The sequence below is a fragment of the Zingiber officinale genome, chromosome 5A, assembly GCF_018446385.1.
Source record: "Zingiber officinale cultivar Zhangliang chromosome 5A, Zo_v1.1, whole genome shotgun sequence".
NCBI lineage: Eukaryota > Viridiplantae > Streptophyta > Magnoliopsida > Zingiberales > Zingiberaceae > Zingiber > Zingiber officinale.
Genome location: NC_055994.1, coordinates 89464326 through 89487997, shown reverse-complemented (window position 1 = coordinate 89487997; position 23672 = coordinate 89464326). Strand labels below are relative to the sequence as shown.

The following is a 23672-nucleotide window of genomic DNA, read 5'->3' as shown; positions in this document are numbered from 1 at the left end:
ATTCAAACCAATTTTTATCGAATCGAGTTTCGAATAGCTCACGAATAGATTGGTTCATTTACATCCCTAACGACATAGTACGCGATTGTTTTTTATTTTATAAAATATAAATGGTAAATGTAATATTCTAAACTCGGAGGGGAGAAAAAAAGCGAAGTATATGCGAAACTTGCAATTTTATCTAAATAAATAAAATAAAATAATTGGATAGGAGGGATTATTACGTTAATGTCCTCGGATCTCGAGTGCTCCACTGAGGAGAAACGAGCCTTCGCTTCTCTGCACCCGCCTCCAAATCAAATCAATGGCGTCTCCTCCGCCACAAGATCCAATGGCATCTCCTCCGCTTCCTACTGCAGCCCCTCACCCTTCTCTTCTGATTGAGATCGGACCCGACGGCATCACCAGAGAGTCCCCCGTTATTGCCTACACCGAGAGGGTATTCTATATTTTCCTTCAGATTTATCTTCATTCATCGATTGATCTTGATTTGACAATCCTCGATAATCAAGATCGCTAACATTACAGATCATTGAGGCGGAGAAACTCCAGTTGAAGAGGTATCCCGAATCAATCTGAAACATTTCTTTAAACCTTTAGATTCCAGAAGATTGGTTGTATTTTCAATGAATTTCAGAATTGGGGAGGAATTTTCAAGGAATGTGATATAGATTCTAGAAGAAGGGCAAAAAATTGAGGCATTTGTGTAGGTTCTTTCGCCTGAAGTCAAATAGGGAGTTGATAGAACGTTGTTGAGGAAGTCAAAGTCTTGGGTGGAAAATTTTTAAAATAAAAAATCGGAGGTAATCAAGGGTTGCCACTTTGCGTGCTGTTGAAGTTTTTCCTGGTGAAAAGAGGTTATGAACTTATGGGGAATCAATAGAACCCAAATATTTGTTTGTCTAGAGTAATCTAAAGGTCAATGTGAATTTGGGTAACTTCAGATTAGACAATGGGAATGTGGACCTTTTGCTGTTTTTTCCCCTTCTGTTTTTTGATAGATTGGTTTTCTTTTTTTTTATTCAACATTCAAGGTACAGTTGAAGGGTCAATATTTATATAGCAGACCTAAATATTTGGGAAAAGTAAGATTTGATGATGATGATGATGATTCAAGGCAAAAAAGATAGGTCACATTTGGAATTGTCATGTGTGTCAGTGTTTAAGGATTCAAGATGAATTGATCATAACCTCTGCTAAGATGAATATATTATAAACCTCTAAGACAATTCAAAAGGTCAACTGAATACTTGTGGATGACAGTTTAAATGCCACATTGTGGGTGACAATTAAAGTATTGGATAACTCAATATTCAAGGAATTTTGTTTTGAATGTAGATTTTCTGAAAAACAATGAAACGAAGGCCTCTTGAATTGATGATATGCAACATATGATACTATGCCTTTGCAAATAGTACTGCTCCTAGAGCCTTTCAAATGAATGATATGCTGTGTGTTATGCCTAGAATCGTTCCTAGTTTCATATTGTTAATCAACGGTTAAAATTAAACAAACATGAGTGCCATTTTGAACAATGTTCCACTAAATCAATTGAAGTTATCTGAAGACTAGTAGTTCCACATGTCAGGTGTTCCTGCCATATTTTATCTTAGACATGAGTTTGGTTTGCATTGTGTTTTCAATGAAGCAACACTTTCAGCTGTCCCTTTCAGTATTATTTCTCTGTTTCTTCAGTAAATTTCTTGGAGGGCCCTGCTGTGGTTAAACATTTGTCTTATTTCTCAGGTATATCCAAGAAAACTATTCAAAGATACGAGAAGTAGAACGTGAATTTGAGAATCTTACTTTGGAGTTGAAACTTACAGCTGGGTCAAAGAAAGCAGGTTCTTTCATTTCCAGATTATCTAGGACAGGAGTTATTCATTCTTGTAACTTAGCTTCTAAATTAAGTCTTCTCGTATGTTTTATTGCTTAAAATTGTTGTCTTTAAGCACTTGAGCATTTGCGCAAGAAGATTGAATTATCTGCTGAGAAGATACATGCAGCTAAACTTAAGGAAGAACAAGCAAAAAAGGTTAGTTTAATTTCAACTGAAGTGCAACACTTTTGTAATTGTGCTTCCTGCTTATTAAACTAATCTGCCTATGTGAGTGTTCTATTTTCATGGGAGATCAAAGTCAAATAGAAGTATTTTTGTTCCCCTGTCAAATTCAATCTTACTCTTTTATTTAGGGCCTTGGTGTGTCTTGTATTATATATAATTTACTTTTTATCTTCATTGGGATCAAGGTGGTTACCAATAATTTCTAGAAAAACTTTGGTTTAATGATTCCTTATATTATCTGTCTTTTTCAATGCTTAACAGCCACAAATTTCAATTGTCTGCTAAACATTCAAAGGGCCTATGATTCAGATTAGATTTACTTTAATAGCAGGTCTTTAATTAAGACGAGCAGTCTTTTCCTGGGAAGGAAACTTTTCTGGTCATATAATAGATACTATATATAGTTACACAAAGATAGGGATGAGTGAACATATAGACTATGCCATCTAGCTAATAATATTGCATTGTCCAGTTACTATTTCAGTATTTTGTAACAAAACTTATAGAAAATTACCTCAGGCAGGTAGATATATTACACAATACCTCCCCTCCTGGATTTCCTCTTTTCCATTTTGTTCAGGTTGGGTGTACGGCACTGTAGTAATGGGTTATAGAACGCCTCAACTGAGGTAGCTGGTATTGTAGTTCTGCTGCTCCCATATCTTGCAAAAGGAAAATCTCTATAGTACGTGGCTATCAGTTTCTATGGTAGAGTTACATCGTCCTCATTGGTTATCTGAATTGTGTTCTTTCTGCAGTTGTATGAGCTCTGACCATTTGGTTTACTCGTACTGTTCCTGCCATCCACCATAACTCTGGAGCTCACAAACTCAAATATGCCACTTGCTGAGCCTTCCTATTCAGTCAGATCTGGTTTACATTATGTGGGTTAATCGTGATAAGCAAGTTTTGCAGTTCAGTAATGTCAATTCTCTGAACTGTTAGCACAATTTTCCAAAACCAAACCTGGTTAACTTTCCTGACTGCATCTCAAATCTGCAGAATTGACATGATGGTGAATCTCTACTGATAATGATTTGTTTGATAATCCATAGCCAGGAATCAGTTGGTTGAGATGCAATCCATTGGTACGTCCTGGAGCAAGGATGGAGTGTGGCTACTATTTCTGACTGTGCCATGCTACTATCTGAAGCTAATCTTCACCACCATATGTTTCTCAAACCAATGTTGTGAGTGTGAATTAACTTTGATACATAGCCCACCTTCATCTTTGGCACTGGATAGCTGGGACCAAGCCACCAAGCAGTTGATACCTTGGGCAGTTGATTAACCTATCCAAGGGAAGCCCTGGTTTGATCTGTTTCCTTTATGACACATTTTGGCATATTGAGCATATAAGAAAGCACTACTGTATGGACACTATTCACTAACTGTGTTCTTCTTGCAACAGATAATTTTCTTATTTACAAAGGGGCAACCTGTCTGTCCAATTATTTTTTAATATATTATTATTACTACTTTCAATATAAATTGAAGTCAGTTTTCCTATTTGAGTTGTATTGCAGAGAGATGAAGGCCTTGATAAACAAATGGCACTGAGTCCTTGTTGCATCGAAATAACCTAGAGATGTTTTCTTCCCACTCCCTATCCTGTCTCGAGCAGAGGATTTTACCTTTGTGGTAACTGTTGCTGACCATGCATTATCCATAGTTAAGACCTTGATGCCAATCTTATGTCGCGCACACTCAAACATAGTTGTCCTTGTACAATGATAACGTGTCATCTCAAACTTTTACCATTACTACTCCATCATCAATGGTCTCCAATGCCATCCTGCAGAAACGTTCTAAGATCTTTGGAGGTTTGCTACCGTTGAGAAAGGAGAGAATGGTGCTAAGGAGTCTCCTTTGAGGATGAGCAGTCCTAGTATTAGTTAATTTTACTTCTAACATTTCATCTGAAGAGGAAACAATACAACTTAATTGGGATGTTAATTTGTATCATTAGTGGTTCAACTATGTAGATAGAATTTTTACACCTCTTGCAAGCCAACTAGCGAGGAGTAATCTGATATAGTACAAATACAATTCTCAATGGTCAGATTTGTTAGAAAGTCAAAAGAATAAGTAGTTCAAAACCTATCATTTTAATTGACCTCAATACTGATTATTGTTGGTTCCAGAGGTTTCATGCAGTTCCGTTTTCTTTTTCTGGTCCCCGTGCTCATGCTCATATGATAGTCAACTGTTTAGAAATTTCCAATGTTAAGAGTTAACTTGCGCTTAAAAGATGGGAAAGGTTTCTCATAGTTACTTTCTAGTATTAAACATCCTTCAAGGATAAACTAAGTTCAGCATCTTAGGCTTGGGAAGCTGCAGCTCAAGCTGTTAAAAACGAGGAGGCAATCAAGCTGAAGATTTGTGATGATCTGAACCAGTTGGTACTGTTTATTCTCTTTCTTTCTAGTTCAGATTGACATATTTGCTTCAACTATTCTTTTTTTTTTTTAATCATCTTGATGCACAATGAATAGGTCCAAGAAAGCACCAGCACTCAGTTTTTAAGATTGGAGGAGCTAAAAAGACGATTGGAAGCTCTCAACCCCAGCAGAATATCTTCTGATGCTCCAGTATGGCTTCGTTCCTGACCCTTCATGATTTTGTTCTTTTTAGAAAAAGTACATACTGATATTGTCAGGATATATCAGCAGTTCCTGATTTCTATTCTTGATACATATGGTTTATCGACCTAACTAAAACCTGCGATATTGTCCTTATTTTTAAAATTTTCTACATTTCAAGAGCATCCTCATTATAATGCATTGGTTTTTTGAATTTTCCGTCATGATGCAATGCCAGGATGGAAAAATCATACAGCAGACACCTAGTAATGCTGCAGGACTCCCAACTGCAGCGAATCAATCAGCACCCGCTAGAGTTGCTGATGCAAATGCTGCAGCTAGTAGCAGCAGGCCAGCATCATCCGACGAAAAGAATCAACGAGTTACTGAAATGAAAGATAAGAAGAGAGTCATTAACTCTGGAAGAGCAAAGGGCAACATGCTCTTGTCAAAGGGAAGAGGATCCGGGTCTGGCTGGACCGGATCTGGGTTCAACGTAGATAGTGGCATGTGAGAAACAGTTGATTTTGGAGCCACCGTCCAGAAGATACAGAATCTAATTAAACAAAATGACAGGGAGGTTAGTTCGAAAATCTCCATCTCTTTGCGCCTTGATTTTTAACTAAATGTGTTCTCCTCCTAATGATTGTTAGGGAAATCATGTGTCCCAATGGGATAGCGTAGGGTAATAGTTACTGAATATATAGAGTGCAAGTGCATTTCTTTGTTGATTGCCAATTTACGGCAAGACCTGTACTTATCATAGTGAACTTTCTTTTTTTCCAATCTCTTTTTGTTCAATTCAGTTTAACCTGTTTAAATACTATAAGACATCAGGTCATAACAACAACAATTTACGGACAGTAGCTTGTGAGGACTTGAGTTTGTACATTAACACAAGGAATATATATACTCTCTCTTTCAGTCTCCAATGACTTGGATTGATCTGTTTATATGAGATTCATTCATATTCTTTTTGAGAGGGGGAGTATCATAAGATAATCTGCATGATTTAGTGTGCGTTTATTTGGTGGGAGGAAAGTAATCGACGAGGAAGAGGAAGAGGAAGAGGAAGAGGAAGAGATAAACAGTGAATGAATATAATAGAGAAGCGTTTGGTTTGAGCACTAGACTTGGGCATTACCATGAGAATTGTATTGATTTAAAGGCTCACGTGCGCCCATGTGCCTCGCCGCTCCACTTAAGTTAATCTTCTTATTTTCTTCATCAATCAATCACAAAATCTATATTAAATGATAATCAGCATTTCCCAAAACCGTTCGGGCATGTGGAATCATATGAGAATCATGTGCAATGATGAGAGTGAGGGGGATTATCAACTCGCTACTCCCTTGATTCTTCACCAATTGGTACTTCTTTTATCATGAGCAAACCTAATCGCATTAAATTAATTTCCATATGATTCAGTTAGTGCTTAAGGATTTATTAATCACCTCAGCATGTGTTTTTTTTTTTTCTTAAATAAAAAAGTATTGGAGAGTATCTAATTTGACTTTGCTTCTATGGCTAATGTTTTTCCAAATTGTTATAGTGAGACAGTTTTAAGTTTTTATTCAAATTCCTTCTAATCGGTAAGATAACTAATTACTCTCGAGATAATGAAATATTTATCAACATTCTTACCCTCCATTCACATCACTTAATTGTTACCTCCAATTCAATCATCCATCATACGTGTATATATATAGCTGATGCCGGGCATGAGACAGCGTTGCCGGAGCAAGACGAAATGCAGATGGAAGAGAGCGAGTACGGAAGAAGGCACGCCTCGCAGTGCATGCCGCGGCTATGGCGGAAGCCTCTGCCGATGCCAGCGCCGGCGTCCATCCTGGAGCGCTTCCGGGAGGCGGTGTTCAAGCTCATGATTTCGTCAGTCGTCTCCAAGGGCCGGCGACGAGAAATGCTGGAGGAGGCGGCCGCACGGCAGCGGCTCCAGCTGGCACCTGACTCGTACCGCAGCGAGGCCGTGGAAGACTGCATCAAGTTCTTCAAGCGGTCGGCGGCGGCCAACGCCGACAGGAGCCACTGCGTCCCAGAGGAGGCCTTGGAGGTCATGTGAAGAGTTGTCTTCCTTCTTTTGGAGGAGCCCCGGCGTCGTTAATTTCCGGTTGCACATACAACTATATATAATTTTAACCGGAGATTTCATCGGAAAAGAACGGACGCCTATGGCAAAACCAGTGGAAAATATGTTCATAGGATTTTCCTTCGGTTATATTTTAGTTAGAGGAGGGCTGCTTTGATACTCGGAAGCATGCTGTATCAAACTTTGTGATGACGCACCAGGAAACATGAGAAAACAGTTGTGCATTGACACACAATGGCATGGCATGTGGAAGCGAAAAGATTTACAGCTTTTTTTTTCTTTTTTTTTTTTTTTTTACCAAACCGTATAAGTAAAAAGTAAATGATAATTTAAATACTAAATCACATACCTATATTTTTTATTTTATTTCTAATCAACCGATATTTTTATTCTGTGGGTTGAAATGTTAAAATTTTAAGTAAATCAAATCAGTCGTCTGATTTATTTTTTATTAAAATTAATTTTGAGTAAAATTAGTTGATGGATCAAATGATCTCTGATTGACATGAAATTAGTTCTTATATAATTTTTGATTATATCTATTATCTCAAATATCAATTTGGCCTAATATTTTAAGAATAATGACTTTTTAAATACAAATTAAAATTTTTAAATATATTTATATTAAAAAATTAGTGTTCTTAATATATTGAGTATGAATATAATTAGAACAACTAACTGAATACATAGGAGATAGTTTCATGTTAATTCAAAATTATTTGGTCCATCGGATATTTTTGGACAAAATCAATTGATGGACCAAACGACCTTGGATTGATATTAAAACCAATTCCTTTGTTTTTTGTCTAATTTTTCTGATTATATTCATACACTCAAATATTAATTTGCCTAAATATATTAAGAGCAATGATTTTTAAATACGAATATGTTCGAAAAATTAAATTCGTGATAAAAAATCACCGCTCTTAATATATTGGGTCAAATTAATGTTTAAGGGTATAAATATCAAGAGATATAGACAAATACATAGGAGCTGATTTCATATCAATCCAAGAATATTTGGTCCGTCAGCCAATTTTGTCCTAAAATGACTTATGGACCAAACAACCTCGAATTGACATGAAATTAGCTCTTATATGTTCGGTTAGTTGTCATACCCTAAAATATCAATTTGACCCAATATATTATGAGCATTAATTTTTTAAATACGAATTAAAATTTTTAAACACATTCGTGTTCAAAAAATCACTACTCTCAATATATTAAGTCAAATTGATATTTGAGGGCATGGATATAATCAGAAGAACTAGACGAACACATAGGAACCGGTTTTATGTCAATCTGAGAATGTTTGGTCCATCAATCAATTTTGCCCAAAACTGACTGATGGACCTGTTGGGACCAAAGGGAGCTAGAGAAGTGAGATAGCTCGCTCGCTTCAATGAAGATGAGTTGCAATGGAATACTTGAAGCGAAGAACTTTCCAATGTTAACACGAGAATTTACTTGGTATTCACCTCCTTGAAGTAAGTAATTCAAGGATCCGATCCTCTCTTACACATATACTATGAAAGAGCTAATTCTCGGAAATAATACGAAGGCGGAGAAACCTCGTATAAGCTTAAGAACAAGAATACAATTCGAAACAAGGAAATAAACACAAATACTAATCAAAACATGACTTAGCACTTTAAACCTTGATTTGCTTGAGCTTTTCTTGCCTTAGAATGCCTCTTGAAGGTGGGAAATGTAGCACTTGTCTCCCCCAAATTTCAATAATTGGTCATGTAAAGCTCTATAGAAAACGATCATGAAAAATCCGTTTCTAGGGTTACCTTGGGCGCCTTAATCGCTTAAGCAAATCTTAAGTGATTACCACAACATCAACCTGCTTAGAACCTATAAAATGACTATATTTCCAACTTTAAGCGATTAGCCTAATCGCTTAAGTCATGCTTAATCACTTACCCTAAGCGATTAGGCACCCTTCTATTCGATCGTGAGAATGGCTGTAAGTGATTAAACTTCCCTGCTTAATCACTTGCCACAGTTGAAGCAATTAACGTAATAGCTTTAACACTTTTCTGTTTCTTCACAGAAAGGATTTTAAGCGATCACCTTGATCGCTTAAGGCCTACTAAATCACTTACCCTAAGCGATTCAACACCTCACTGTTCAATTGCGACTCTAAGCGATTAAGCATAGTGCTTAATCGATTAAGCTCTACCAAATAAATTATCCTAATCGATTTGACAACCCTAGCTCTTAAACTTGAGTCCTAGGATTCTTTGCCCAACATTTGATCAACCTTGACCTATTGGGACTCCTTATTACCTAGCATTCGATCACCCTTGACCTGCTGAGACTTCTTCACCAAGTGTTCGGTCAATCATTTGACCTACTTGGACTTTTCTCCTCGTGCCAAGTGTCTAGTCCTCCATGACCCACTTGGACTTCTAAACGTCAGATGTCTAGTCAACCTTTGACCTACCTAGATTTTTCAATGTCTGACTTCACTCACCGAGACTTTTCACTTGCTAGCTTCACTCACTAGAATTTTTCAACTGCCCGGCTTCACTCACCGGGACTTTTCACTAGCTAGCTTCACTCGCTAAGATTTTCGATCCGCTTGACTTTACTCACTAAGACTTTTCAACTACCTGACTTTACTCACCAGGGCTTTCTGTCTGACTTCACTCACCAAGACTTTCCAACTGTCTGGCTTTACTTATTAGAACTTTCCAACTATCTAGCTTCACTCACCGAGACTTTCCATCTACCTGGCTTCACTTATCAAGATTTTCCTCACTACCCGGCTTCACTCACCAAGACTTTCCAACTGTCTGACTTCACTCACTAGGACTTTCTATCTGTCTAGCTTCACTCGCTAGGACTTTCCACACCAAGTGTTCAGTCAACGACCCACTTGATTTTGTTGGATCGTAAAGTTCGCTAGAAGGGGGGATGAATAGTGATCATCGAAAATTCGTTATCGAGTAAGCAGCGGAAATAGAAAATTAAATACAACGCTAACAAAATCAATTTTACTTGGTTCAGATCTTTCGTTGACTCCTACTCCAAGGCCTGCACATGAGAGTGCTTTCGTTGGGCAATCACTAATAATTCGCAAAAGTATTGCATGATTTAGTACAAGAATTATGAAAAGAATACCGACAACAAGGAAAAAGAAATTGAGTTATAGATTGTCGGAGGAGCTTCGTAGCATCGTAGAAACGGTGCGCAATAGAGCAATCGTAGAAGGAAGTTGTCTTTGCTCCAGGTAGAGGGTTCCTTATATAGGTAGCTCCGGGCACCCGAATCCCTTCCGGGGCGTCTAGACTGTGACGTCGACCCAACCAATCAGTGTGCTCCATGTCGCGACGAGATAAATTTTTGCATTTCGGGCGCTCGGATCCCTTCTGGGAGGATCCGGGTGTCCGGACCCCCCTTTTCCAGCAACTCTTTTTTCTGCAACAAAATGTTAGTCCGAGGTAATAAAATTTATACTACCCTGCAAAACAAAGTTAGCACAGTATAAGAAAAGGTTAGTCCGAGGCAATAAAATTTATACTATTCTGCAAAACAAAGTTAGCACAGTATAACAAATGAATAGTAATTAGATTCTGTCTCATCGAGACCAGAATCTAGTCACGATCTCAACTTAGATTTTTAAAATGGATTTAAGTTGGATCGACGCCTACAGTTCCCTCAAATGGGGAACGCATCCTCACCAAGTCACTCTCCTCCAGTGACTTACCTTAACTTACCATCCTGCCAGACATCTGGTTAGCTCGTCGACCCTGTCTGGACTTTGTGCCAACTATCCGGTTAGCCCATTGACCTAGCTAGACTTCATGCCAGATATTCGGTTTGTCCGTCAACCTATCTAGACTTCCTACCAGCTATCCGGTCAACCCGTTGACCTAGCTGGATTTCTTACTAGATATCTGGTCAGTCCGTCGACCTATCTGGACTTCTCATGCACATTCAGTTAGATCATTAGATCACAACAAACCTAACTTAACTTACTTTGTCATTAATTAAAATCTAAGTTAAACCGTTAGTGCTAACCGCACCAACGAATTTTTTTTCTTCTGTTAACCATCCCGTTGGTCTTACCCTTGCCTAACCTCCAGTTAAGACTTTCCCAGTCAAGTATCTGGTCAACCTTGACCTACTTGATTACTCTCTCTCACTTCAAACTAATCAACCTTTGACTAGAGGAGACTTACACCAACATTCTCTCTAATGGACAATTACACCTGCAATCTCCATAAATTGTCAAACATCAAAACTCAAGTTTGAGCTAAACTGATCAACTTTGACCATGGGATAATTACACCAATAGGACCAAATAACCTCAGATTGACATAAAACTAGCTCCTATGTGTTCTTTTAATTCTCCTGATTATATTCATACTCTCAAATATTATTTTAACCCTATATATTAAAAACAATGATTTTTTGAACATGAATGTGTTTAAAAAATTTAATTCGTCCTCAAAAAATCACTCCTCTTAATATATTATGGTTAAATTGATATTTGAGAGCATAAATATAATAAGGAGAATTAGATAAATATATAAGAGCTAGTTTCATATTAATCCGAGGATGTTTGGTCCATCAATCGATTTTGCCCAAAATTGACTAATGGACAAAATGACCTCGGATATATATGAAACTAGCTCTTATGTATTCGGTTAGTTCTTCTAATTATATCCACGCCCTTAAATTTTAAAGAACAATAATTTTTTGAACATGAATGTATTCAAAAAATTTAATTAATGTTAAAAAAAATCATTGCTCTCAATATATTAGATTAAATTAATGTTTGAGGTCATGAATATAATCAGGAGAATTATCCGAACATATAGGAATTAATTTTATATCAATCAAAGGTCGTTTGATCCATTAACCGATTTATCTAAAATCAATTTTTTAAAAAAATAAATCAATCGACTGATTTGTTCAAAAATTTCATCATAGAGAGAAATTGATTTGACTGGTAAAAAAATCAGTCGATTGATTTTCAAACAAAAAATCGATTCGACTGTTTTTTTTATCAGTCAATTAATTAAGGATAAAATAAGAAGAGGTATGTGATTTGATCATTTTAAAATTATCCTATATAATTTAATAATTTCGATACATTACATACATAAAAAGTTGAAAAATTTATTATACATAATATGGTGAATATGGACATCGAAGTCACATAAATCAATGAAGGACAAATCCACTTGGATAGTCCTTTTCAATCCTGATTGGATGAACTTTTTACTTCACTTTTCCTTGATCGGTTCCATCAATTGGACCCACACCGCCTCTCCCTAGTGAGTCCCACATAGACATGCTTCATTTTTCTCTAGTCAATCCCACCGATCGGGCACGCTTTGTTTCTCCTCAATCAGTCCCACCGATCGGACGTGCTCTGACTCTCTCCAGTCGGTCCCATCGTCCCAGCGACCAAACGTGCTCCGCCTCTCCCACCAACTAGACGTGCTCCACCTCTCCCGAGTTAATCACACTGATCGAACACTCTCCACGTCTCCCTGGTCTGTCTTACTGAGCAAAGTACCTCGACATTCCCAGGTCAATCCAATCAAGCAGGGCACACCACTCACATCGACTGAGCCTGCCTTGCTTATCTCCGCTTATCCTTGGTAGTTCGGCGCTCTTCCATTTAGTAGACCTTCAACCTCCAACCCAATTATCGCATGACCCAAGGGCCTTATGAGCTCCATTATGGAGGATGAAGCCTACGCTGACACAACATATGGGTTGTCAAAGCACATGGATTGTCATCCCTATATCTTGATCTCTATCATACTAGTAGATATGATGGAACACTCCCTTTAATGCTTAGATCTCTAACTATACAACTGTTCATCTCCTCCGTTTTTCTTCACATCTCTCGTTGAAACTTATTTAAGCATTGGAGTGATAATGCCTAAGCATCTAACTTTCTTCTTCTCTATTTTTTTCCCTATCAAGCTTAGCGTACTCGAATCTCCTTTCCTTGGCATTCAGCGATCTCAATCAACATCTTTTTTAGTTCACTAGTTGCTCATCCGTCGAAGGTATCAGAGGATTACCAATATGTTTTATTCAGACCGAATTGATGGATATGGATTGTTATATACTAATTATTTATTAATCAATTTGAAGGTGTTTTATTCAATTAAATAGGTTTTTTTATTGACCAAAAATTTTGAATAAAATGAAGACTATTTTTAAAAAATAGTCTCTTATGATTCCATCTAATAAAACTTATAATTCTTTGCACATCTACTCGTGAACCCTTCGTATGAGTTTTGTAGGATTTACAATTTAGGATGTAAGGTTTAGTATTTAGGTCAAAGAAAAGAAAGTGAAAATAAAAAAAAATACTATAGGCTCATGAGGGAGGTATAGCATATCATTCCTTATATATATGGCTCCGTTTGATTTATGTGATAGGGATTAATTGAGTTGGTGGGATAGGGATTAATGGTACGATAAATAATCCTTTGGAAGAGCTAATGATTATTTATCACACCATTAATGTCTATATCATTAATCATATCCCAACTACCAAATTTTCACTATCACATCATTAATCTCTAACACCATTAATTCTATCCCACCAACCAACGGAGCCATAGTATTTAGTAAATACTATACGGATTTTTTTTTGCAATATTTATAAATTTAGATTTATTTTTTTTTTCAAATTTATCATTGTAATTATACTAAATTTTGTTATCATAATTTCAATTATAACTTAAATTAAAAAGGAAAAATACCTTTAATCCTTCTACTTTCTATCAAGTTACATTTTATCCCTTATTTAAATTTTTTTTACCAAAGTGAAATGTGAAAAAAATTATAAAAAACAATTGTGTTATTATGTTTTTGATATTATTTTTTGATAATATTAAGAGGAAAAAATATTGAATTATATAGAAAATAATTACATATATTTTCAGGGCCGACTCTTTAATTATTAATTAATTAGATCAATTATATACACAGAAATAAAAATATACATAAAAGGATAAAGAAAATATAGTAGCATCTAGTAATGGTGCCCTTCATCACTCGCTCGGATCTATGATTGATGTTGGTTTGTCAGTACATCTGCTCTCAGTGTCATACAAAGTAAAGCTCGTCAGTTGAGAGTTGACATTACCAATGTTGCTATCTCTGACCATCAAATCAATGATGAACTGAGATGTGAGGCTCGTGTGCATGCATGAAAAAGTAAAAGAGCTCGAAGAAGACAAAGAATATTTACCTTCATGTAATAAAAGAAAATTATACTTTCACCTATTTTCACGGAATCTCATATAATCATGGACAGAGGTGGATCTAAAATTTTAATTTTATGGGGAAGTGAAAAAATAATTATCATACATTATATTTGAAGGCTTCACAGTCGGACACTGAAAATAAGTATTTTAAACTATTTTATTTTATTTTATTCATATAAATAAATATTAATCTTTATATATTATTAAATGTTATACATAATTTATTGATTTTAATTAGTAAATCAATAATCATACACGTTCAATATCAATTAGGACTTTAAATTATTTAAAATTAATTCAGAGATCATAAAAGAAATAAAAGTGGAAGTAAATTATTAATAAATTTAATATGTTTTTTTTTGTTAAAATTATAAAAAAAGTCAAAAACAGAAAGATATAATTATCTTTTATTTTTCCATATTTAACTTTAATTAAAATAATTAAATATTATTTTTAAAATATAAAAGGATAAAATACTACTTCATAAAAGAGGAAGGTCAAAGACTCTTTGTCCAAATTAAAAGAACTTAAACTGGTGCTGTACTCAGACTGAGTGAAAGCGGTGACAGATGGAATAAGGATATTATTGGAAGGATATTTGCCCCGAATCGAGGCGTTCTCATTTCAACCTCATCGCGGCCACCACCCGACAGTGGCGACAGATCGATGGAGGACGGCAGGATCCCGCTGGAGACTGCGAGGGCGGAGCGATCGGTGTGGCTGATGAAGTGCCCACCAGTCGTGTCGAGGTCGTGGCAATCGTCCGCCGCCGGATCCTCCACCTCCCCCAACCCCGTCGTTGCTAAGGTCGTCCTCTCCCTCGACCCCCTCCATCCTGACGATCCCTCCTCACTCCAGGTAAGTAAATTTCCATTTTATGTATCACTTCCTCCTTATTTTTCCCCCTTCGTGCACTGCTTAGCACGCCGCCTAGGACTAGGGTTCTGAAAAAAAAAATCTGGAATTAGGTTTCCCGATTTCATTGTCTTGAAATTAGCTCAAGGAATTGAAATTAGAAGTTACAGTTTGATAAATTTGCGTTTCTTTCTTTTTTCCATTTATAAGAATAGGGCTATCCTTATAGTTGAGTAACTTAACGACAAAGAATATACCACACGGAACTTATGAAAAATGGGAGGTGTGTAAGATAATCTGAAAATTTACAATAAATTCACGAGAACAATAATTTAATTGATATACGTAGTCATAACAAGCATACTGCAATGATCATGGATCACTTAAACAAATTGAAGGTATACATGTAGAAATCTCATTTGATTGCAAAATCACTCTAATTACTATACAGTTTTGTTTTAAAATTTATATTCACGTTCATAACAAGCGGAATGCAATTAATGTGGATCCATATAATAAATTGAAGGTATAGGTGCACAAATCTCATTTGATTGCAAAATCTCTCTAGACTTATGCTCGCTAAATGCTATGCTGTTGGAGAAGAAATAGTCATATACAAATTGCTCATAACTAAGAGGAGATTGAGCCCCACAATTCAAGGTTATTTATTAATTTGAATGAGAGGACTAATTCGTTAATTTATTTATCCCAACCATTAGCCAAAATACTTGTGCCTATTCATCTTAGCCTATGACTACTCTCCATTAACCCATAATTCATCATGTAAGAGTAAATTGAGGTGTCACAATGCCTTATGGGTTTGACTTTCTCATCAAGACCCATGTCCAACTCACAATCCAAAATATTGCTAATTGATCCAATGGTATCTAGTGCCAACAGGTAAGCGATCATTTTCAATCGACTCATTATGCATGATTAGATTGGTTTTGGTACCAATTTTCGTAATCCATCTATGAGAGCATTGACCCCACTAACTTGTTATGCCAACCATTGACTAAAAATGCCAATGCCCAAGCTAGTAATAGGTCATGCATTTTATACTATGACTTTCTTTGTTAGCTCATAGTTCTCCATGTGGGACTTCATTAGAATGACACAAGACTTATCTTGGATATGCATAATTAGTTCATCTAGTAATTATATGAAAAGATATTTGTCTAGAGTTAGTGCATGGTGTAAACTTATAGGTCTACGAAATATCATTTGTTGCTCTCCTAATGGTGTTGACTCTCTTAACACTAGTAACTAAATTATGACACTCTTTTATCTCATTGATTTGTTGATCATATAATTCATTTTGTGCTAAAACTCACCACAATAATTATTTAGGGGGTATCATAAATTTTTTACAGGTCAATAATATTCAAGTTCAAAATCCTTTGTATTTTGTTGAACAAATGATATCTAGATTTTATGCCTTAAAATGGATTTGATGTCTCCAAAAAAAAATTGTTTCTTCTCTTAATCATCTTTTCCTAAGATTCATAGGAGTAAGGATTCCTCATCAACTTGATCTATTTATATTTCGAACAATGTTGTATGCCATTTTTATTCTTGTCAATTTGTTATGGAAACTTGGAAAGTTTCTATTCATCAGGCATCTTGCACAGACACACTTGTGCTCCAATACATGTAGACCGGGAAAACCAGATTATACTCTTTCGTTGGAGTACTTAAAGCCAAATTTTTTGTTCTTCTTTATGTTTTTCTTACATGTGATTCCATGATCATTAATGGTTATTTTTTTGGCATTGCCAATCTAGGTAGGTAATCTACATCCTGGGAAACTTTTGTAGCCCTTTTTAGAGTAACGTTGTGTTTCACTTTGCAGTTTAAGATGGAAATGGCTCAAACTGATTCTGCTAATACACCCAAGAGTTACACGCTGAATATGTTCAAAGATTTTGTTCCAATGTGTGTTTTTTCTGAATCAAACCAAGGTAAGCATGTGTTAGCATGTCTTTTAGTTCTTGTTGCACAAACCCATAACATTTTTTTGTCGGAATGAAGCCCTACATGCGAATTCTCTGGTGGCACTACAAAATACTACTGCTTTCAAGATTCTCTGGTGGCACTACAAAATAATACTGCTTTCAAGAGCTCTAATGTCTTTTAGAATCATTTTTTTGCAAACATTAGGAACTAGTGAAGCATGCTAATATAGTAGTGGCATGCTCGTACATATGTGACATTTTTTTTTGTCTAGTGTCATCACATGCATATTTGACTGAGTCTCATCACAAAAATAATTGTTAATGTAGGAAAGTTCTCACTAGAGGGAAAGGTAGAGCACAAATTTGACATGGAACCTCACAGTGAAAATTTTGGGGATTATGGTAAATTATGTCGTGAAAGGACGAACAAAGCTATGGTCAAAACTAGACAAGTCCAGGTTCTTGCATTTAATTCTTGCCTAGTCATCTCATTCTATGTCTCCTTTCTTTTAATTTGAAGCTAATCCCTTACTTTTTCCCCTCCAAAATTTAAGGTAATTGACAATGATCATGGTGTGCTAATGAGGCCAATGCCTGGTATGGTTGGTCTAGTTCCATCTGGTTCGAAGGTAGCTTTATTCTTCTGTGTTAACTAACTTTGGAAACCTGCCACTTCGTCTGATATTTCATTCATTATTCGTTTATTGTATTGTTACATTGCTTTTGGTTTACCATTTCATATGTTTGGATTTTAACAATTGTTGGATTGTGATTTCTCCCCTCTTTCGTACATCTGAGACTCAAATACTCTATAACATGTTTAGACTTTGTTTATTGGTTCATATAGGTGATGTGCCATTCTTTATTTGTTTATTGGTTCGTATACAAGCTTTGGTTTACCATATAACATGTCTAGACTTTGACAAATGTTGGACGGTGATTTCTCCTCTTCTGTACACCTGAGACTTAATACTCTATATGTGTTGCCTGATTCCTGTTATTTTCCATTAGAAACTCAGTAAGACTGTGTTTTAATACGTTAGCTACTTTCTCTATTCTCTTGCATTCATACTATAATTTCATTCTTCAAAATCTGATTCATTGTATGAAGTACTACACTGGGTCAGTTGCCTATATTCAAATGTTTCTGTCACAAAAAAATTTCTGATCACTTTATATGCCTAAAAGTTGTCATTCCTTCACATATGATGCTTTGACAGGACAAGAAAAAACTAACCCCGTCCAAAGGATTGGATGCAAAACGGATACGCAGGGATAAACAAGAATTGGTGAACATTCTCTTTAAACTTTTTGAAAAGCAACCAAATTGGGCACTGAAGCAACTGGTTCAAGAGACTGACCAACCTGAGGTACTACTAACTTCATTGATTTTATGATTTTATCCAGAACCAAGCCTAAATGCTTCTTACATGGTACTCCAGTTCTTTGGTTGGTGATTGTTGACCGATCTATTTTTTCTAGATCACAGCAAAATCCATCCAGAGTGCTTCAGATAGTTCATGTTGCATAATGTTGTAGACCTACAGGGAATTGATAGCTAATATCTGTCTCTTGCCTTGTACCTTGCTTAAAGTTATTTTAATATATCAACGATGATAGATGGTTCTGTTGATCCATCTTGTGTTTGGCATGCCTGCATGACTAAACAGGACATTTGATGATAGCACTGATATTTTTTCAGTTTCTCCTTCCCATTGGGTTGTTTTTCTGAGTAGTATATTCTATTTTGAACAGCAATTCCTGAAAGAGATATTAAATGAGATTTGTGTCTACAACAAGAGAGGACCTAATCAAGGAACTCATGAACTCAAAATGGAATACAAGAATTTCGAGGGAGCCGACAATGAATGATGTTCCAGGTAATTGCTATTCTGGATTATTTATTTATTTATTATTATTTACTTCGGAACTAACGTCTCAAGGAGTAGGTAGTTTTAGAGATTATTGTGTAAATATCTGGAATTTCATTTTGGTTTTTAGATGATTTATAAGTCAATTTATTGCTACGCACTCGATTGAGTCTCCCATCCCACCATCAAAATTGAAAAAGTCAAATTGAAGAATAAGATCTAAACAAAAATTAAAGAAGAAGAGTGATAGGAAAATGTTGGGAATTCCCACATTAAAAATTCATGGAAAAGGTCATGGTATGGAAAAGATTATGGTTTGAAAGGTGAAGATATATCTATTGGTATGGAGACCTTGTGGATAAGCTTAAAAATAAATACATAAGAACTTAAGCTAAAAGTGGATAGTATCATATGGAGATTGTGAATTCTTTAAAAGATGAAGATATATGAGACTTTTTGGATAGAATTTAAAAATAAATTCATGAGGGTTTAGGTTTAAAGTGAATAATATCATATTATTATGGAAATATGTGAATTTTTTTGACCTAATAAAAAATAGGAGGCTTAGGAATAGGGGAGAGTTTATGTTCAAAGTGGATAATATCATATCATTAGGGAGATGTATGAATTCTTTTAGCTCTAACTTAAAATAGGGATAAAAACGAGGGTGCTGAGGAAATAAAAAACATAAAGAGCAAGTTTCCACAAGCCAACCTGTGTGATTTTGTGGAAGAGTCATCGTCGTTCACCAGTGGACTCATCTACTAAAATTCAATTTATTGTATGTTCCGGTGGACCTTGATCTTTGATTCTTGGACTAACTTGATAGATCGACTGTTCCACTACAACTTTACGCCATCGCCATCATTGATTCCGAGAAGCGATATGGTTTTATTCTTTTGATAAGAAGATTCATTCCAAGAATACAACTCTCTGTTTATAGTTAGCGTGATGTGGATTCTATGTTAAGCAGGCGTGCAGCATTGCTCAGGAGCACAGTGGGTTCCTACTCCAGTTGCGCTCGTGTGGCAAGGTCTTCAGGTTACTGCCTAGATATCGGATGCTTTTACAATAAACTTAGTCATGGCTTGTATTCGTCGAATATTATTATACATTTTTGCTAAAAATATATACTGTGGCATTCGTTGTTTGCTTGCTTGTTTTAGTTCCATTACGGTTATTATTTTCTTCGTCGAACTGACCTTCAATTTTTTTGAATAATTAAATTAAAATCTTTTGAAGAACAATTCTGTTCGAAACAATAATTTGGCGAACAAATGATATATCTATTACGTCAATATTTTTAAAAGTATTAAAAATACGATTATTGTTTTGATGTTATATAATGATTAATCAATCCTGTTAAAAAAAGGTGTTATTGGGCTGCAGGCCTATTAGATGGGCCTTCGTCAACTTTTGCTCCTTTCCAGGTCGATTCAATTCTTCCGATTGCTTCCGCCCACGCCTTCGCCTCCCTCCTTGTCCCGATAGTGCACCAGCTGCTGCAGAGACACAACAAAGGAAGAAGAGAAAAACGTTGGCTTTCTCCGCCCTCGGAATTCCCTCGCCCTCTCTTCCTGCTGCTCGTTCCGGCGCCGAGAAGCCTTCCTCCAACTTCCTCTCCGCTCCGCAGCTCAGCCGGCCTCAGACCGCATACCATTGGCCACCGGCCTCTCTTCGCCGCCCCCTCCGATGCCGTAGACAACACCCAGCAGCCCCTCGCTGCCTCCGACAACTCCCTCTTCCGTCACGTATATTCCGTCGCCCTTTTTATTGGACAATTCACCAAATTATTGGAATTGTTGGGAGAAATGCGCCTCAAAATCCAATCTTTTTCAATATCGAATTCTCAAGTGCGATTTTTGTGCTCTTGCCGTTTTTAGAGTAGCAGCCTTTCGAAGAGCATGTTTGGATCTGACATTGTTTGATCCGAATCGCAGGCAGTGGTGAGCCGGGATGAATCATTGGTGCTGTACGAAGACATGGTTTTGGGGCGCGTCTTCGAAGATATGTGTGCACAAATGTACTACCGGGGCAAGATGTTCGGCTTCGTCCACCTCTACAATGGACAGGAGGCCGTCTCCACCGGCTTCATCAAGCTCCTTGAGGCCCGGGACAGTGTTGTGAGTACTTACTGTGATCACGTCCACGCCGTTAGCAAAGGTGTGCCGCCTCGCGCTGTCATGGCCGAGCTCTTTGGCAAGGCCACCGGATGCTGCCGTGGCCAAGGTGGCTCCATGCACATGTTTTCTGCGCAACACAACCTCCTTGGCGGCTTCACCTTCATCGGAGAAGGCATTCCTGTGGCTACCGGAGCTGCTTTCTCTTCCAAGTACTGCCACGAGGTCCTCAAGGAATCTACCCCAAACAGGCTCGATGTTACCGTCGCCTTCTTTGGCGATGGAACATGTAACAATGGCCAATTCTTTGAGTGTCTCAACATGGCTCAGCTTGAGCTATGGAAGCTGCCTATAGTGTTTGTTGTTGAAAACAATCTGTGGGCAATAGGAATGCCCCACCTCCGAGCAACTTCTGACCCGGAGATATGGAAGAAGGGACCGGCTTTTGGCATGCCCGGGGTGCATGTTGATGGCATGGATGTATTGAAGGTGCGGGAGGTGGCAATAGAAGCAATTGCACGGGCGAGAAGGGGTGAAGGACCCACGCTTGTTGAATGTGAAACATACCGATTTAGAGGGCACTCTCTAGCTGATCCTGATGAGCTCCGGAAGCCAGGTGAGATTGCTACTCTCTTTTCTGTGTGCAACACTATATAGTCATTACACTTTTTTTTTCTGTGTTTGGATTCTTTGTCTATACCAACTGTTGAACATATTTGTGAGAACTACATTTGTCGATGAACTTTTCTGAGCACCTGCATAACAGTAGCCACTTAGTAGAATACTGCTTAGATGTTTCAAAAGAATGTTAAACTGGATAAGTAGTGAGATTCTGTAACAATAATGTGTGAAAGATGAGTTCAGAAAATTTGTGTTCGCAATCTTAGAGTTAAATAGAGAGTTCAATATGAATTATCTTGTCTCCTGACTTAACTTACAACTACTCTTGCACCATACTGGAATGAAAAGAGCTTCAAACTTGTAATTACTATATTGATGGTATTTAGAGTAAAGGGCTTGCTGAGAATTATGGGGAATTACTTTCCTATTGTTAATTATGTTCCTTTACCATTAAAGAAATCGCTAGGCTTCTCCTTGTATCCAATATTGATTTATGTGTGCACTTATTTGTAACATTTGATCTGATTGTGTCTTCTTTATCGCATTATTGGAACTGTTCTTTTCCTATTGATGAAGGTTTTTGTTTTCCTAAAATTTCTCACTTCCGCCCATTTCCCTTGAGTTTCTCTTGTAGATATGGGTCAATTTGACTCCCTTTTCGGTGCAACTGTAGGTGCAATGTCATTAACTTGAATGTTTGTGTTTCACCAAAGAGTTAATTTGGTTTTGTAACACTTTAGGAACTTCAATTATACTATTTTTTTCTGACATGCTGAAAAGATGAGCCATCTTCTTTATTGAATGTTTATGCCATGAGTTTTGGACCCTATCTCAAATATATGCCAAGGTAACCGAACCAAAGCTTCAGTTTGGGATTAGATTACATTGTCACACTAGGCACTTTATAGTGGCTGATGCTGCACTTTGACTGAAATTTTGAACTTGTTAGACTTCTGACTCTTTAATTCTTCTCCTTTAGCAATAGTTTCAATCGATTACTTGCAATTCTATTGCTTTTCGCCTCCTAATAAATTTTCATACCAACTACAATTTGAATGACTAAATCCCTTGCAGACGAGAAAGCAAGTTATGCTGCAAGAGATCCTATAACAGCCTTGAGAAAATACATTCTTGATAAGGAACTTGCAAGTGCAGCTGAGTTGAAAATCATTGAGAAAAAGGTTGATGCAGTCATTGAAGATACTGTGGAGTTTGCAGATTCAAGTCCACTCCCTCCATGGAGCCAGCTATTGGAAAACATTTTTGCCGATCCCAAAGGGTTCGGCATTGGGCCTGATGGGAAGTACAGATGCGAGGACCCTAAATTTATAGAAGGCACGAGTCTAAGTTTGGAGTCCTGTCTACCGGCAAACCATTTGCATCGCTGTTTGATCCCTTCTGAAAGCTCAATACGTCCTAATTCTATCAAAGTTCGTCATGGTTAACTCTGCATCAGTGATAATTGCTGTATATTGCATGTTTGAAGCTTTTTTTTCTCCATCACTTACCAAAATGTGGTCTGTCATGTTTCAAAACCTCCAAGTGCTTTGAGTCTCTGATATAGTCTCGTTGTTTCTTGACCAACTGTAGTGGTTACTGCACATGAATCGAATAGTGGAACTACTATCTCTTTTCCCTCAATTTTGTTCGATATATCGGGTGTTGTATTCATTTTGTTTCCCACTCTAATATCACTTTCACTTCAACAATTAGATCCAAAGTACTATTAATGTAGATGTGGATAAGATGAAGGTCCTTGTCTTGAATCTAATTGCCTAACTGTTCTGTGTATCTTTGAGCAGGATAATGACAAAACTTTAAAGATAGTTAGAGATCGGATTTGATCTTCATGCTGTGGTGTTTGCCTCTTGGTGGTCCAGGTTTCGAAGATTTTTTTCATTTTTTGTTAATTTTTTTTTCGAATTAGGGTTATCTTCCCTTTTATTTCCAGGGTAGCGTTATCAGTCAAATCAATAATCTCCTTAGGATAATAGTTATTATGTCCGGCGTACAACATACTATGTTTGGCATAAAATTATAGTCAATTTGAGCATCTGCTGGTGAGATTATGAGAAAATTATTCTTGAATTCTAGTTATAATACGGTTATAAAAATTCAGTAACTTTAACAAACTACAACAATTCAGTAATTTTGGACTGATCAATCCAATACTCCAGCGTTTAAATCCTTTTCAGAAATCATTAACTAGTTTAATTTTGTTTAAACAACAAAGATAAGAGTTT

General features: G+C 36.7%; 3 protein-coding genes across 5 annotated transcripts; all 3 read left to right on the top strand.

Annotated features, from left to right (window-relative positions):
- The first annotated feature begins 228 nt into the window (after positions 1 to 228).
- LOC121980927 lies at positions 229 to 6858 on the top strand. 2 transcript variants are annotated; one of them, XR_006111679.1, is made up of 8 exons: positions 229 to 439; positions 529 to 560; positions 1747 to 1844; positions 1953 to 2035; positions 4390 to 4467; positions 4561 to 4656; positions 4886 to 5227; positions 6357 to 6858. XR_006111679.1 is itself a non-coding variant. In XM_042533207.1 (7 exons), exons 1-7 carry the CDS (start codon positions 305 to 307, stop codon positions 5159 to 5161), a joined length of 798 nt encoding a protein of 265 aa, XP_042389141.1. In that variant the 5' UTR covers positions 229 to 304; the 3' UTR covers positions 5162 to 5579. The 2 variants fall into 2 exon arrangements, 1 of the variants encoding a protein (XP_042389141.1); XM_042533207.1 differs by lacking the exon at positions 6357 to 6858 and having other exon boundaries at positions 4886 to 5579.
- Positions 6859 to 14523: 7665 nt separating this feature from the next.
- Positions 14524 to 19838, top strand: LOC121980926 (general transcription factor IIF subunit 2-like). Its single transcript, XM_042533206.1, has 7 exons — positions 14524 to 14865; positions 16715 to 16823; positions 17145 to 17275; positions 17372 to 17446; positions 18038 to 18187; positions 18573 to 18697; positions 19662 to 19838. Exons 1-6 carry the CDS (start codon positions 14674 to 14676, stop codon positions 18687 to 18689), a joined length of 774 nt encoding a protein of 257 aa, XP_042389140.1. The 5' UTR covers positions 14524 to 14673; the 3' UTR covers positions 18690 to 18697; positions 19662 to 19838.
- Positions 19839 to 19953: 115 nt separating this feature from the next.
- On the top strand, positions 19954 to 23107 carry LOC121980925 (pyruvate dehydrogenase E1 component subunit alpha-3, chloroplastic-like). 2 transcript variants are annotated; one of them, XM_042533205.1, is made up of 3 exons: positions 19954 to 20439; positions 20629 to 21424; positions 22504 to 23107. In XM_042533205.1, the coding sequence occupies exons 2-3, from the start codon at positions 20671 to 20673 to the stop codon at positions 22872 to 22874; spliced, it is 1125 nt and encodes a 374-aa protein (XP_042389139.1). In that variant the 5' UTR covers positions 19954 to 20439; positions 20629 to 20670; the 3' UTR covers positions 22875 to 23107. The 2 variants fall into 2 exon arrangements, with proteins under 2 accessions (XP_042389139.1, XP_042389138.1); XM_042533204.1 differs by having other exon boundaries at positions 19954 to 20541; positions 22504 to 23066.
- The last annotated feature ends 565 nt before the right edge of the window (positions 23108 to 23672 follow it).

What these genes read in the sequence shown, in the direction of transcription:
- LOC121980927 (XM_042533207.1), top strand. Translation starts at nt 305, where the DNA reads ATGGCGTCTCCTCCGCCACAAGATCCAATGGCATCTCCTCCGCTTCCT. An exon ending in AGGAAGAACAAGCAAAAAAG is followed by an intron (nt 2,036 to 4,389) that starts GTTAGTTTAATT and finishes TCAGCATCTTAG; the next exon opens with GCTTGGGAAGCTGCAGCTCA. An exon ending in GTGATGATCTGAACCAGTTG is followed by an intron (nt 4,468 to 4,560) that starts GTACTGTTTATT and finishes CACAATGAATAG; the next exon opens with GTCCAAGAAAGCACCAGCAC.
- LOC121980926 (XM_042533206.1), top strand. Translation starts at nt 14,674, where the DNA reads ATGGAGGACGGCAGGATCCCGCTGGAGACTGCGAGGGCGGAGCGATCG. An exon ending in TTTTTCTGAATCAAACCAAG is followed by an intron (nt 16,824 to 17,144) that starts GTAAGCATGTGT and finishes TTGTTAATGTAG; the next exon opens with GAAAGTTCTCACTAGAGGGA. An exon ending in TAGTTCCATCTGGTTCGAAG is followed by an intron (nt 17,447 to 18,037) that starts GTAGCTTTATTC and finishes ATGCTTTGACAG; the next exon opens with GACAAGAAAAAACTAACCCC.
- LOC121980925 (XM_042533204.1), top strand. Translation starts at nt 20,500, where the DNA reads ATGCGCCTCAAAATCCAATCTTTTTCAATATCGAATTCTCAA. An exon ending in TTTCAATATCGAATTCTCAA is followed by an intron (nt 20,542 to 20,628) that starts GTGCGATTTTTG and finishes TCCGAATCGCAG; the next exon opens with GCAGTGGTGAGCCGGGATGA. An exon ending in TGATGAGCTCCGGAAGCCAG is followed by an intron (nt 21,425 to 22,503) that starts GTGAGATTGCTA and finishes AATCCCTTGCAG; the next exon opens with ACGAGAAAGCAAGTTATGCT.